Source organism: Pempheris klunzingeri, chromosome 15 (genome assembly GCF_042242105.1).
Source record: "Pempheris klunzingeri isolate RE-2024b chromosome 15, fPemKlu1.hap1, whole genome shotgun sequence".
Classification (NCBI taxonomy): Eukaryota; Metazoa; Chordata; class Actinopteri; order Acropomatiformes; family Pempheridae; genus Pempheris; species Pempheris klunzingeri.
The window spans coordinates 24,884,892-24,901,379 of record NC_092026.1 but is presented as its reverse complement, the minus strand read 5'-3'; the positions used below and the strand labels follow the sequence as shown (position 1 = coordinate 24,901,379).

The window sequence follows — 16,488 nt, the reverse complement described above, 5'->3', positions numbered from 1 at the left end:
CAGCTCTGTAGGATAAACATTGACTCATCTTATCAGATTCAAGAGGTAAAAATCAAAGACAAACATTTCCTCTTGACGTTGGTTTGAAAATAACACTCACCTCAAGGTACAGGAAGCAGCTGTTCCAGAGCTTTTGCTCATGATCACATCAAGAAGTTTGCCCACTTGTGGAAATGCTAACGTGTTTACTAAAAATGATTTTAGCACTTTTCTGCCTTTTAGTTTTCCTCTCATGACGACACCTTGTGGTTCTGTGCCTTATTTGTTTCATGAAGCTGACACTCATGTCTAGTTGCACCTTATAAAACCTCTTTAATGAGTTTCACATTATAAAACAACACACATACAGGATCACCGAGGCACCAAAGACATGTCGAGGAAGTTAGGATGGAAGTTTTGACAGACAGTTGGTGAAACTCGAAAGATTCCCTTTCTACTGAATTGCACTCACATGCTGCCCCGCTGCTGCCAGTCAAGCACATGTCCCCAGTTTGATTCCCTTATATTGGTAGTCACATATGTAAACATATAGTATAGCGTTGATCCCACACAGTCATTTTACATCAAAAACAAGTTCAAGTTTATCTGATTATAAACATATTTTTTAGGTTCCATTTGGTCTGATTATAAAGAGGTCAAAAGTACATACAATGACAAAATGAGCTCATAATAATTTGTTGTTCCGTGAGTGAGAAAAAAAGAGTGCTTCATGTAAATAATCCAGAGCAGTCATAGGTTATCCCTGTGTCCCGGTTCAGGTTTGAACTGGACCTCAGCTGCGCTGTGAACACCGTAAAGCTCCTATAAATGGCTCTATATTGGGTCACAAACACCAAGCACGTGATGTCAAGTGGCTCCACAGCGAATGCCTCCGTCAGCGCAGAAGAGCAGAAATTGCTTATTTCTCAGGTTGCTTTTACTTCTGCACTAACATTCAAGGTTGGATCGAGGTCAACTTGTTGTTTAAATGTGTGTGTGTGCTGGAGCCAGTGTGGTGTGTGTGTGTGTGTGGTGTGTGGTCTGCTGTATCGTTTGGCTTCTGTGGAACTAATTGAATACAGTTTTGTATGAATGTGTCTCCAAATCTAGTGACTGCATCAGCTGATGTGGGAACACAAATGGACGTCTGGATACACACTCACATGCAGACGGGTTCTCCCACCTCCTGGTCTCAGAGCTGTGCTGTAGGCACCGCCTGGTTTGAGTAAGAGATCCAATTCAGGGCGATGTCAGACACAGAAATGACCTGAAGGCCCAGGCAGCTCTGACTAAAAGTGACTCCTGGATTCTAAAAAACAGTTCAGATTCACCTCAAAGGGATCACTTCAAACATATTCAGAGTCTGGTTTTCCCTCACTGACCAGGTGGAGAACGTGAAAGGTTACATGTGACGTCCAGCTGTTTATCTGAAGTGTTGGTAACGTGAAGATCTTTATTTTGCTGGACTGTTGGATCAGTTTATTTCAGGACTCCTCCTCAGTTAGTGTCTTCTCGGTCTGCTGAGAACGGCCGCTGTGTTCACATGGACGTGGAACGACTGGAATCCAGCTCAACTGGATTTCACCACACTGTCTTGACATTGTGTGGCTCTTCTGTTAATTGGTAAAAATTATTAGAGTTCAAACAGGAAAGGCTGTCTGCAGGTTTCCTGTCCATGGACTCTCTTCAGCCCTCGTCTCCGCCACAGTGAGCAGAGGCCATAGGGGGGAGACAGTAGACTGTCCACTGTCCACACTGTTGGTACTGTCGGCACCTCGCCACGACCACAGGAAGTCACATTCAGCACAGCTGGACCATTAGAACAGACAGACAGACAGACAGACAGACAGACAGACAGACAGACAGACAGACAGACAGACAGACAGACAGACAGACAGACAGACAGACAGACAGACAGACAGGCAGACAGACAGACAGGCAGACAGACAGCTCCCTGAAGAACTAAAGAGGAACCATGTAGAAGAACTCCAGCAACAGATCACAGGTCAGACCCTCCTGCACTGCCGGGGGGGGGGGTTAGTTGACCCTGGTTACATCCTCAGAGATGACTGGAACACCTCCTACACACACACACAGTGGATAGGAGTATAGGAGATAGGAGATTCTAACCTTAACTATAACCATAACCTGTTTCTAACCTTAAACATAACTATAGCCATAACCTGATTCTAACCTTAACTATAACCATAACCTGTTTCTAACCTTAAACATAACTATAGCCATAACCTGATTCTAACCTTAACTATAACCATAACCTGATTCTAACCTTAACTATAACCATAACCTGTTTCTAACCTTAAACATAACTATAGCCATAACCTGATTCTAACCTTAACTATAACCATAACCTGATTCTAACCTTAACTATAACCATAACCTGTTTCTAACCTTAAACATAACTATAGCCATAACCTGATTCTAACCTTAACTATAACCATAACCTGATTCTAACCTTAACTATAACCATAACCTGTTTCTAACCTTAAACATAACTATAGCCATAACCTGATTCTAACCTTAACTATAGCCATAACCTGATTCTAACCTTAAACATAACTATAGCCATAACCTGATTCTAACCTTAACTATAGCCATAACCTGATTCTAACCTTAACTATAACCATAACCTGATTCTAACCTTAACTATAGCCATAACCTGATTCTAACCTTAACTATAGCCATAACCTGATTCTAACCTTAACTATAACCATAACCTGATTCTAACCTTAACCTTAAAACCAAGTCTTAACCCTCAAATGGCCCTTTGAAGTTGTGTGGACCAGGCAAAATGTCCTCACAATGCAGGACTGTCCTCACAGCCATGGTGGAAAAACATTTGTTCTCATAACTGTACATGTGTTGTGTTAGCGTAGGTGTCCGACTCACGTGCTCTGATCCTGATTGGCCAGATGAGGACGGAGCAGAGAGCCAAGGCTGCACCGATGGCCACGCCCCCTGTTACTATGACCATGATGTTATGATAGAACCACACACAGGCCGAACAGCACAGCACCGTACTGGAGACAGAGACCAGACCACGTCAGACCACTGGGACCAGAGAGGTCACTGAGGCCAGAGAGGCCAGAGAGACCACTGGGACCAGAGAGGTCACTGGGACCAGAGAGGTCACTGGGACCAGAGAGACCACTGGGACCAGAGAGGTCACTGGGACCAGAGAGGCCACTGAGGCCAGAGAGACCACTGAGGCCAGAGAGGTCACTGGGACCAGAGAGGTCACTGGGACCAGAGAGGCCACTGAGGCCAGAGAGGTCACTGGGACCAGAGAGGTCACTGGGACCAGAGAGACCACTGAGGCCAGAGAGACCACTGGGGCCAGAGAGACCACTGAGACCAGAGAGGCCAATGAGACCAGAGAGGCCAATGAGACCAGAGAGGCCAATGAGACCAGAGAGGCCAATGAGACCAGAGAGGGAAGCACGGGGACTGATGATGTACAGTTCACATATTGTTAAAGTCAACAAAGTGTTTCTTCTCATCACGTCGGCAATATTCTACTTAGGAGGGCACTGCTTTGGTTTATTATACTCCTCCATACAGTTGGGGGGGCTTGTGAGAGACACATTAAAGTGATCTCTACATGTGGAGCACATTAACTGCAGTCATATCAATGATAACGTGAGGTTAGACAGTGACCACTGCATGCACACGGTGTGTAAGGTGAGAGGACGTGTTTGTTTGTGCACTCACTGGCAGGGATACATGGCCTGAATCATCATCACAGCCACTCCATTAGCCAGCTTATCGGTGAAACTCATGGCTCCATACACAAATGCTCCACTTTGCTGCAGAGCCAGAGAGATAAAGACACAAACCGTGACGGACACATCACACTTTCCTCCCTCACTCACACACACACACACACACACACACACACACACACACACACACACACACACACACACACACACACACGCACACACACACACGCACACACACACACGCACACACACACACGCACACACACACACGCACACACACACACGGACGCATCTTACCGTCTGATCGGCAATGAGCTCGGCGGTCATGGCGAGCGATATGACCAGGATTGTTGCAGAGCCGGCCCCGAGAAGCACAGCAGCCCCGTACACTCGCTCGCCCATCCGCTCATCCAGCAGCACCCAGTAGGAGAAGGCCAGGATCAGCAGCAGGCCCACAAAGTAGGTGAGCTGGACCGATGAGAAGAGACATGAGAGACCAGGCTCGAATCCAGCCTGCCGACATTCAGCACTACGCCCTGGCCCCTCACTTAGCTCTGGTTACTCCACTTTTAAGTCTGTATTTGTTCACATTTCGGCAAATGTTTGCATAAGTCATACTGCATTAGCTAGCTAGCAGTTCCTGTCTGCATTGTAACCATGGATACAAACATCAGACTAAGTGAGAGGTCTGAATTTGTTGATTATAAGGCAAGAGGTAAGATGATGTCTGTCATGTAGAAGATATGAGGTCAGAGGTCAGAGCGGCCACTTACACATTTCCCGATGAGTTTACTGAGAGGCTTCATAATGAAGGAGGACAGGAAGCCACTCACGTACATCACTAACGGGATGGTGGCGATGAACTTCTGCAGGAGGGAGGAAGACAAGCAGAATGAGCAGACCGGAGGATAATTGATGACGTGATGGCGTATGATAGTGAGGGGTGGGTGTTACCTTGGGCAGTTTCAGAGTGTTGATGAGATACATGGAGATGTATGTCTGAGACAGATTGACTATTAACCTGGTGGACATGTAGAGCATAGCCACCTACAGAGACACAGGGACACACATCTGTCAGCCAAAAGGAAAAGTCTCCGCCTTTCGGTCCTCTGAGGAGCTGCAGGTGGACTCCAGCCCAGGTCTTGTGAGTCCCCTCCTACCTGATAAAAAGAAGGCTGTCGCAGCCAACACTTCCACTGCAGGGGAGGAAAAGAGGCTTCAGGGCAAGGAAGAAGAGGTCTCCGTTCCCCAGCTTCCTCCTCCTCTTCCTCCTCCATTCTCTTCCTCCCCCTTTCCACTCCTCCAGCCTCGGGCCTCCTCTCTGTGGTTCCCAAGTGGAAGACAAGGGAGAAGAGGGTGCCAATGCCCAGCACGATGAAGGCCAGATTCTGTCATCAAACACAGCACAGCACAGGTTTATCATCGAACACCAGACAGCCAGCTCCATCCTGCCCCCCCCCCCCACACACACACTCCGCCTCAGTCCCAACACCAACAGGAAAACTGACGCTCTGTTTTACAGCCGCGAGCACAACAATGAAGAGGAAGGACCACATGAACACAAGAGCATTTCTAAAACATTTTTAAAACATGACACTGGCAGTAGGAACGCTTCTCTTTTGAAATGTGCTACAGAAATCAAGTTTTTTTTCAAGGTGCTTGAAAAAATGGGGAAGATGAATACAATACAAACAATGAGCATGTCTCCACCTTTGTGCACATTTCTGCGCAAAGCACAGCAGCTTAACTTCAGCAATTATTTAACTCTCCAGATACGCAGGCAGACTCATCCAAAAGTTAAATAAATCCTGATCTCCACCAGAGCTGTCTAAACCATTGATTTCAGAAGCTAAAAGTTTATTAATGTTTCCCCTGGATAGCTTCCTCTGTCCTGTCAAGTTTAGAACTACAGTGCTTCTTAAATGCTGCTTAAATGTCCTTCAGTGTTTGCTGTGGTGACAGTATGGCACACATGGAAATGTTTAGAATTACTGAAAGCAGCCTCTCTCATCTCTGACATTAAATCGTTAAAAAAAAGTAAAGAAAGTAAGAAAGAAATCATCTAGAAAGCTCAGGCTGCCCAACAGAATTCATCCCAGTGGGTGGCTGGGATCATTTATCTGGACATAATCCGCACATCATTCCTCGCAATCATTTTTAAATCATATTATCCAGCCATGCCTCTCAGCAGCCACACGGTAGTGCTAGAACCACCGTCTCCCCCCCAGTCTGCCATTGGACAGCCTGAAGAAAGGCAATGCATTTTGGGGTGGTTGAATGTGACAAGTGACCTCAGGACACATGCTTTGAAATTCTTGCTAATCTAGTATACATGCAGGAATTTCACGCCTACACAAAATCCTCATACTATGTAGTTGAAACAAACACCATACTCAAGTAGACTTAGTATGAACTATCTGTTATGACATTATGAACACATGATTCGTTTTTTTAGGATTGTTAATACACTGTAACTGTGGGGAGAGAAGGAAACAGGTGAGAGAGGACCACAGGCCGATTCCTAATCTTTAATGGTACACACTCTACCAGGTGAGCCACCAAGGTGCCCTGAGTCCACAAGCAGAGCTTGTGTGTGGCTGTGACAGCATGGTAATAACCGAAGAGCTCAAAGCTTTCCTCTCTGATTATGGTAGCTGGACACAACAAGACCTGGAGCCTCATCGTCAGACTTCAATGACAAAGTCAAACTACAGTAAAGTCTCCCTGCCATTTTATAGATGTGTCTTTTGTTAAGTCATCTGACTGAGAGGACCGTGCCAAGTTCCTCATATTTGGAGAAGTTAATGTGAACAATCAGAGCAATGGTTGCATAATAATGTGATACACACAAAAAATGAAATGGGAGCGTGAAGAACCAGAGGGAGTGGTGTTTGGAGTTGTGCTTAAGGGAAAGACCTGTCCTGAGAATGAACTGTTAATCTACAGCAGCTGCTGTCACACTGCGCTCTCCTCTTCATCACTGTGTGCTGGCTGAAACGGGTTAGAGACAGCCAGAGTCCAGTGGTGTGTGTGTGTGTGTGTGTGTGTGTGTGTGTGTGTGTGTGCATGCAACCATTCAGCAGGTTACCAATAGCACTAAGACTTGATTTGAGCAGGCAGAGAAGCTGCCTGACACACACACTCTATACGCTCACACACACAATTCCAGCAAACCATCGCACACCATGAAATGAGCACAAGAAGGCCGACCTGTAAAGGATGGGCGCCCACTGTGCTGCATGTCTTATTACTGACCCGTGTGTGACGATGCAGTCAGAGTCTGAGCCCACCAGTCAGACTGGCTCATCAAATGGTCAACGGTCTGTATTTCTATTGCGTCTCTCTAGTCATTTCACCTGGTCAGACTTTTACATCCTCGTTCACACCAGAATGAGGAAATGGAAGAGACAGGTGTTGTTTAACAGGTGACATGCAGACACCATGAGAGCCTTGTTCTCCTCACACTGGGTGTAGCCACATGAAGCCTGGCCAGCGTCCAGGCTGAACGTTAAACTGCCAAAAGTCTGTTCACTCAGCCTACAGCTGAAACAGAGACGGACCTGCACCCTACAGGTCTGCACGTCCGTCTGTCTGTCCGTCTGTCTGTCCGTCTGTCTGTCTGTTTGTCTGTCCGTCTGTCTGTCTGTCTGTTTGTCGAGGCCAGGCGCTGTGGATGGGTTGTGTTTTCAGTGCATGTCCTCTAAGCTGATATTTGAGTCCACAGAGCTCTCTAACACACAGCCTGGGTTTGCTTCTGTCTGTCAGTGCAAAACCACGAGCTGCGTTGAAGGTCAACACTTTTAAGTGACATCAGTAGTTCACAGATAACGAGGTGCCATTTAGCAATAGTGCGTGCGCTTCAATATACTTCCTCTGTGTCGATTCCATCATTACAAGCTTCAGTCTTAAGAGAAACTGCAAACAACTGAGATTAATTCCAGCAAATGTGTGCAATCAGTCATTTTTTAATTGACTGATTAAAGCTGGATTTGATGTACATTCATTGACTGTCAAACCACTGCTCAGTGACTACACCCACTGTGACTACACCTGCTGTGACTACACACACAGACATCCACACAACACACACATAAGGAGAAAGACACAAAACACACACACAACACACACAGAGGAACAGGCCAGTGATGGTAGAAAACCTGTCTGTGTTAGGACTGACACCTTGTGATGAGGTGGCTCCACATGCTGCTCTCCTCCCAAACCCATGATGTTGTGTTGGTGACCTGACATGATGGAGTGATCTAATACGTGTTGACAGTGCAGTGAGTGACTGAGCGAAGCGATGGACTAATGGACCAATCTGTTGGTTTGGAGTAGGTGGAGTTTCAGTGGACCTAGTTCTTGTTTGGACGACTGCGGCCCTTGGGTGGTGTTCCCGTAGGTGTTTTGTCTGAGGGACATTAGTGCCTTTGGGTTCCCCGTGAGTGAAGTGGTACTGTTGGACGTCCAGTGGACACGTTGACCTTTGTGTCATGCGTCAGATGATCAGAGCTCATTCTCACCCTGAAAACACTGATGTCCTCTGGTCCCAGTGCATCACTGAGCGGGTCCTCATCCCCTCCAGCCTGGGTGTGGAACAGCAGGTAGGCCACAGCATACACGGTGATGTTGGCTATGACTGTGAACGCATACCTGCACACACACACACACACACACACACACACACATACATAAAGACACGGGAGAGACTGCAACTGCAATGACTGCTACAGTGTGTACTCCAGTGTGTAGTACTGTGTAGTACCGTGTAGTACCGTGTAGTACTGTGTAGTACTGGTGCATAGGTCATGGGTGTGAGATGTACCTGTAGGCAGTGAGCTCTACTTTAGCGTGCTCACAGGTGACCAGCTCAGGAATCAGGGACAGGTGGGAGATCTGCGTGGCGGCCCAGCCGAACTGGAAGACGATGATGAAGGGGATGAAGTAGATGAGACTGGCCCACTGAGGGGTGAAGGCGTCACAGCCCAGACACTGGTTGAAGACGAAGGCAAAGGAGAGCAGCACGCTCAGCGTACCTGGACGACAAACACACACACAAACACACAGAATCCAGCTGCTTATAGAAATACACCTATCACCATTTCCCACCACTCGGGTGAACTGTCAATCAATCAATTAAGCAATCAAACAATCTTTATTTTCATAGTGCCTAGTCATAACAAACAGTATCTCCAGACAATGTCCAAACTCTTAAATCAAGAGAGGCCCAATGATTCAGGAATTAAAAAATTAAGAATCCCAACATGAGCAAGAACCAGGAGACGATGGCAAGAAAAAAAAAAACCCCAAAACTCCCCTTTAACAAAAAAAAGAAACTGGATAAAAACCCTCCAGGCACTGATCCATGGGAGCCATATCCATCCACTGTGACACTGAGGTGATCATCAGCTGTGTTATGAAGCAAAGCTGTCATTTATTGATCAGTCAGTGAGAAGTGTTGAGTATGGGAGCACTTTCATAAAACCTTACATGAACACATTCTGTGAGGTCACATGACTAACAGCTGACTGTTTACCACACGTCGGCAGAGAAGAGCCAGCCAGTGCAGGAAGACTTCAGGGTGTCTGTCCCACTTACCAACCAGATGCCACGTCTTCCTCTTGCCATAGCTGCCACAGCCGGGGGTTCGGTCAGACTCGTAGCCGATCAGAGGAGTACACACTGCGTCAGCTACCTGCCCCACCAGCAGCAGCACACCTGCAGCACAGGACGTTCAGCAGGACCATAAGGAAGAGCACGGTACAGCTGCAGACACACAGACAGGCAGACAGACAGCTTCATACACACAGACAGGCAGGCAGACAGACAGCTTCATACACACAGACAGGCAGGCAGGCAGGCAGACAGCTTCATGCACACAGACAGGCAGGCAGGCAGATAGACAGACAGACAGGCAGACAGCTTCATACACACAGACAGGCAGGCAGACAGACAGCTTCATACACACAGACAGGCAGGCAGACAGCTTCATACACACAGACAGGCAGGCAGACAGCTTCATACACACAGGCAGGCAGGCAGGCAGGCAGATAGACAGACAGACAGACAGGCAGACAGGCAGGCAGACAGCTTCATACACACAGACAGGCAGACAGATAGACAGACAGACAGCTGCATACACACAGACAGGCAGGCAGGCAGATAGACAGACAGATAGACAGAAAGACAGCTTCATACACACAGACAGGCAGATAGACAGTCAGACAGACAGCTTCATACACACAGACAGGCAGGCAGACAGCTGCATACACACAGACAGGCAGACAGACAGACAGGCAGACAGACAGCTTCATACACAGACAGACAGAAAGACAGACAGACAGACAGGCAGGCAGGCAGGCAGACACACACACACACACAGACAGACAGGCAGGCAGACACACACACACACACACAGACAGACAGGCAGGCAGACACACACACACACACACACACACAGACAGGCAGACACAGACAGGCAGACACAGACACACACACACACACACACACACACACACACACACACACACACACACACACACACACAGACAGGCAGACAGACCTGCGTGTGTGTTCTGGAAGCCCAGCACTGAGTGGTAGAAGACCAGCAGGTATGTAAACCACATGGAGGCACACAGGTCGTTGAGGAAGTGTCCCACGGCATAGCTGAGCCTCCTGGGGACCGGCAGAGCCCTCTGGGTGTCCGACATCAGGGCTCGAGGGAGACCCAACCTCTGACAGAAGAGCTCCCGGCTGACACTATGTGACTACTGAGCTGGAGTCAGTAACCTGCAGCAGGTGGGGACAGGCTGCTGTCCCCGTCACTGTCCTACAAGTCAGGTGACAGTGGAGCTGAGTGAAGGGCAGGAGGAGCATCTGGGGAGGAGGGACGACCGGAGCAGCCCGTCTCTACAAGAACTCTGTCAGTCTCAGCTGTCTGTCGGGAGCAGCGGAAGCACGTTGATGAAAAACAGGAAACAACAGGCCCGAGGTGAGCCCCATCAAAGCGCCTCTGGGTGTCTGTTCTTCGCTCCAGTCGCTCGGCGGCCGCAGCCAGCAGCGTTTCCCTCCGGGACAAACACACATCTGTCCGAGACGACACCAACGCGGCGAAACGATACCGGCTGTGGTGATGTAAGCAGAAAAACAGAGCAAGGGACCAATAGGAAACACTCCTGGCTGCTCTCAGCCAATAGCGAAAGCCTCGCGGGTTCAACTTCCTCACGTGACGGCAGATAGACAGACAGCCAAAGAGTATGTGACAACAACTGAGAGGAATACCCCTTACTCACTTCCGCTATTTAGTCATGAATTAAAGATTACAAAGCAAAAAGTTTCAAATCTGTAAATCGCTGTCAATTTAACTGTTAAAGATAAGTTTCAACCATGCTGGTGTTTTCTTTGCTTTTCAACATTATCATTCAGTCTAACAGCAGTGGAGAACACAGCCTGCCATCAAGCTGAGCCCCCCAACAAACTCACTGATCCCCACCTCTTGCACTGGACTGACTGGAATATGTACATAACATATTACCTATCAACTATACTACTATATTTTTGCATTACATGTATTTTGGATTTGGATTTAATGTTTGTACTGTTGAGTCAACTGCGTACTCTGGCACAGCAATTTCCTTCGGGATTAATAAAGTGATCTTATTCTTTTTCATTACATTATAGTAAACTTTGTTATATTATACTAAACTATCATCAATATGGTTGTTATTAGAACTGTCACTATGGTATTATTATTATTATTATTGTCATATTATAGTATATTACTATTACTCTACTAGTAGTTATGGTTGATGGTAGTATCCCACTGTACTTTTTTTATCTTGCACATATTATACCCATTCCATATTGTCATACTGCACTACATCATGATTTTCACGTTGCACTATTCTTCAACCTGCTTGCTACTTACATATGACCTCAATGTCATAAATTGTCACTTTCTTTTAAATATGTGTACTTTTTCTATTGCGTTTTCAATTTTGTCATTTTATATTTTTAATTTTGCATACTTGTATCCTAGTTGTTGCAACACCTGAATTTCTCCCATGGAAATTAATAAAGGATGATGTCAATCACATGCAACTTGAGTAACATGCTCAGGTGGACTTGATAAAACGGGTCAGCTGCCTCACCCATGGTGCTAAAGATTCCTTCACTATAAATAACCATAACCATTATAACTCTATAAACATGAACAGCAGGCAATAACAAGCACAACTGGCAATGCATGTAACACATCTACAAAACGTCCCTCTTCCACAAACAGCCCGAAACAAGAAATCACAATGGCATGCTGGGAAGTCTCTCATTCCCCAACACGCTACACAGCCCCCACCTAGCCGATTCGCTGTCTCCAGCAACCCATGTCTCCACAACAAAGTCCCTGAGGTGTTGGGGAAGCCGATGTGGTCTCCGAGAAAATTCCGGTGGTCCTTGGGTTTCTGGTGGTGTGGCACTGGCTTGGGGCTGGGCCTCTGCCCCTAGCTCACCCTCGGATGGGGCCAAGGGCCGATAGGGTGCAAGCCGGTCACGGTGGAGCACTACCACCCGGTTCCTCCGGCTCAACCGCACCCTGTACGCAACATCTGTCGGTCACTCAAGAACTGTACAAGGCCCGACCCAGTGACTCATCAGTTTCCTCTCAGGACTGTAGACCCACACCAGTGCGCCAGAGTCAAAATCTCCCCCTTTTGAGCAACAGTCGTGGCCCCGTTTCTGTCTGTGAGAACCTGACTCAGTGTAGAGGTGCTCACTCCAAATATCTCTGCAAAAACTCTCTCCGAGACCAGCAGCAACATGCAGGCAAAACATGGAAAATTCATCTGGGGGCTTGGCCCAATAACATCTCGGCAATTCCAACCCTCGTTGCTTTGGACTAGTACACAATCATGGATGCAGAGGGCTCAATGGATCTCCAGAAAACAAAAAAGACATGTTTGGATGAAAACCTTGTGAAGTCTTCATCAGACACACACCATCTATTCAGCAAAGGTGCAGGGAGAGTAAGATGTGACAGCATTTCCTCCAACTCCAGTATTTTAGCCTGTGCCTCATCATGGACCACCACTGGTCCGACCCAACAATCTAAGGATTACGTTGCAAATCAAACACTTTTTGTGGCTACCAGTCATTTAGACACCAAAATGGCCCAGATTTTAAAGTACTGTAGTTACCCTACAGTAAATGGTCTGTATCTGTATAGCACCTTTCTAATCATACAGGAGGAATCTAAGTTGGAGGAGAATATTCTTTCATACATTGAAGCTGCTTCAGGAGCAAGTTGGGGTTCAGTGTCTCCCCCAGGGACACTTGGACATGTTGACTCATAGGAGCTGGGGATCGATCCACTGATCTTCCAATTGATGGACGACCCACTCTACCTCTGAGCCACAGCCACCCCGGCTTAACAACCCTAGCTTGACTGCTAGCTAACGTTAACTAGTGTTTTCTAATTTGCAGTTTTACACTGCAAACATTCCACTGTCAAGTTTGTGTAAGATTATCTGTGTTCATATTTCAGTTGTCACTGGCTCTAAATATACATCATTTATCCATTTTCGTTAGCAGCATGCTACACACACCCGGAGGTGGATGGCAGTCATAGTCATGTTCCTGCAACAGCACTGCTGTTTCCCCCTCACAAACCACGCCAGACTCAGACAGCAAGGAGGAGTCTGGTGTGGTTTGATTTCTCGCCAATTATTCCACAGAAATCTGGAAGGAACAGCCTGCGGCTTCAAATATCTTGGGCTGGACTCTTCCTCATTAACCCTTGTGCACCCCTTAAAAAAATAATGACGTTTTACCCTCGATGCAAAAAATGTTCTGTTCCTAAAAAGTGCTATAAAAATATTATACATTCATATTTTTTTTCACTTTCAATGCATTAAATCTTTCGACCAACTTCAGTCCTAATCATAACTATTAAGTTTTCATGTATTTGTCAAATATTTTTAACCCTTTAATGCCATTTTTGCAATATAAAACTACAATTAATTAATGAGAAAAACACAAAATATGAAATATTTTTCATATACTAATTGCAAACTGGAATTTTGGGGGGGGGGTATTACAGTCTTGGATATGTCAATAATTGACAACAACATTGATTTGAATGCATTATTATTTTTTGAGCAGTTTGAGTTTATGTAAAAATGTGCCACCTTTTACCCTCGATGCAAAAAATGTTCTGTTCCTAAAAAGTGCTATAAAAATATTATACATTCATATTTTTTTTCACTTTCAATGCATTAAATCTTTTGACCAACTTCAGTCCTAATCATAACTATTAAGTTTTCATGGATTTATTACATATTTTTAACTTTTTAGTGCCATTTTGGGAATATAAAACCAAAAATTTCAAATGAGAAAAACACAAAATATGAAATATTTTTCATATACTAATTGCAAACTGGAATTTTTTTGGGGGGGTATTACAGTCTTGGATATGTCAATAATTGACAATAACATTGATTTGAATGCATTATTATTTTTTGAGCAGTTTGACTTTATGTAAAAATGTGCCACCTTTTACCCTCGATGCAAAAAATGTTCTGTTCCTAAAAAGTGCTATAAAAATATTATACATTCATATTTTTTTTCACTTTCAATGCATTAAATCTTTTGACCAACTTCAGCCCTAATCATAACTATTAAGTTTTCATGGATTTATTAAACATTTGTAACTTTTTAGTGCCATTTTCGGAATATAAAACCAAAAATTTCAAATGAGAAAAACACAAAATATGAAATATTTTTCATATACTAATTGCAAACTGGAATTTTTTTGGGGGGGTATTACAGTCTTGGATATGTCAATAATTGACAATAACATTGATTTGAATGCATTATTATTTTTTGAGCAGTTTGACTTTATGTAAAAATGTGCCACCTTTTACCCTCGATGCAAAAAATGTTCTGTTCCTAAAAAGTGCTATAAAAATATTATACATTCATATTTTTTTTCACTTTGAATGCATTAAATCTTTTGACCAACTTCAGCCCTAATCATAACTATTACGTTTTCATGGATTTATTAAACATTTGTAACTTTTTAGTGCCATTTTCGGAATATAAAACCAAAAATTTCAAATGAGAAAAACACAAAATCTGAAATATTTTTCATATACTAATTGCAAACTGGAATTTTTTTGGGGGGGCAATTACATCCTTGGATGTGTCAATAATTGACAACAACATTGATTTGAATGCATTATTATTTTTTGAGCAGTTTGACTTTATGTACAAAATATGCCACCTTTTATGCTTTGTGCAAAAAAATGTTTTGTTCCTAAAAAGTGCTATAAAAATATTATAATTAATATTCTTTTCACTTTTATTGCATTAAATCTTCTGAAAAACCTCAGTCCTGATCATAACTATTCCATTTTCATGGATTTATTAAGTATTTTTAACTTTTTAGTGCCATTTTGGGAATATAAAACCAAAAATGTCAAATGAGGTAAAACACAAAATATGAAGTATTTTCCATATACTAATTGCAAACTGGAATTTTTTTGGGGGGGTATTACACCCTTGGGTATGTCAATAATTGACAACAACATTGATTTGAATCCATCATTATTTTTTGAGCAGTTTGACTTTATGTACAAAATATGCCACCTTTTATCCTTTGTGCAAAAAATACTCTGTTCCTAAGAAGTGCTCTAAAAATATTATACATTAATATTTTTTTCACTTTCAATGCATTAAATCTTTTGAACAACCTCAGTCCAGATCATAACTATTCAATTTACATGTATTTATGAATTAATTTTAACCCTTTAATGGTATTTTGGGAATATATTGACAAATGATGAGAAAGGTCACTCAGTGGAGCAGGACCTGCAGATCACTGTCATGTATACTTTGCATCCATACTTGCTGTACTTGGCATCCATACTTGCTGTACTTGGCACAATGGGTCCAGACCTTTCTCTGTCCCATGCAAAATGTGCACTGCCTGTACCTCTTTGAGGGCCTGGCTTCTCCTGCTGGCTCTTCCATTTCCTCTGACATGATCCACTAGTGTGGCTGCTGCTGGTCCAAGCAGCAGCCGCACTAGTGGGTCTTCCAGCTCCAGCTCAAGTGAGGAAATGGGTCTTCCAGCTCCAGCTCAAGTGAGGACATGGATGTCCTCACTTGAGCTGGAGACCCATCTGGATGAATTTCAGGTGAAGCCTCCCCTGATATGTCCTCAGTGCCTGTGTCTGTGCCGGACATCTCCTCCTCGTTCTCAGGCGACTGCAGGACAGCAGTCAGAGCCTCCTCTAACACAAAAGTGTCTCTTCATTGTCACTGAGGAAATGACCAGCCAGCACCAGCTAGGTGCAGCTTGAGGTTTGCAGACACAGCACCTGTATAAACATGCTGCACTGTAAACCAAAACAATAAAAAGACTGCTTTGGTCAAAAAAAAAAAAAAAACGTTTCCAGGCAAAAAAAAAGCTAGGGTGCTCCTCCTTAGATTCTTTGACCTTTTGACCTTTTGACCTTTTGACCTTGATTGCTTTTTACAAGTGCTGTAGTGTGTCTGGGGGCTTCGAATAGGTGTGTGTGTGTGTGTAGGTGTGTGTTTGTGGGCGGGGGGGTGAGTGGGTGCATGTGGTCTGTAGTCATAAGAAAGATAGCGATAGGGATGTGCAAAATGTGGTGAGCAAAAATGACTTTCTAACTCCCTGTACACAAACACACACACACACACACACTCATCAAATAATTTGTCAAAACACACATTCATACCACACTTTTACATC

General features: G+C 44.6%; 1 protein-coding gene across 1 annotated transcript; it reads right to left on the bottom strand.

The window, feature by feature from the left end:
- Window positions 1–287: 287 nt before the first annotated feature.
- LOC139214148 (major facilitator superfamily domain-containing protein 12-like) lies at window positions 288–10,441 on the bottom strand. Its single transcript, XM_070844907.1, has 11 exons — window positions 10,279–10,441; window positions 9,315–9,434; window positions 8,542–8,752; window positions 8,240–8,369; window positions 4,880–5,107; window positions 4,674–4,766; window positions 4,493–4,585; window positions 4,017–4,187; window positions 3,709–3,803; window positions 2,887–3,017; window positions 288–2,060 (listed from the first exon to the last, which is right to left on the bottom strand). Exons 1-11 carry the CDS (start codon window positions 10,424–10,426, stop codon window positions 2,017–2,019), a joined length of 1,464 nt encoding a protein of 487 aa, XP_070701008.1. The 5' UTR covers window positions 10,427–10,441; the 3' UTR covers window positions 288–2,016.
- Window positions 10,442–16,488: the final 6,047 nt, after the last annotated feature.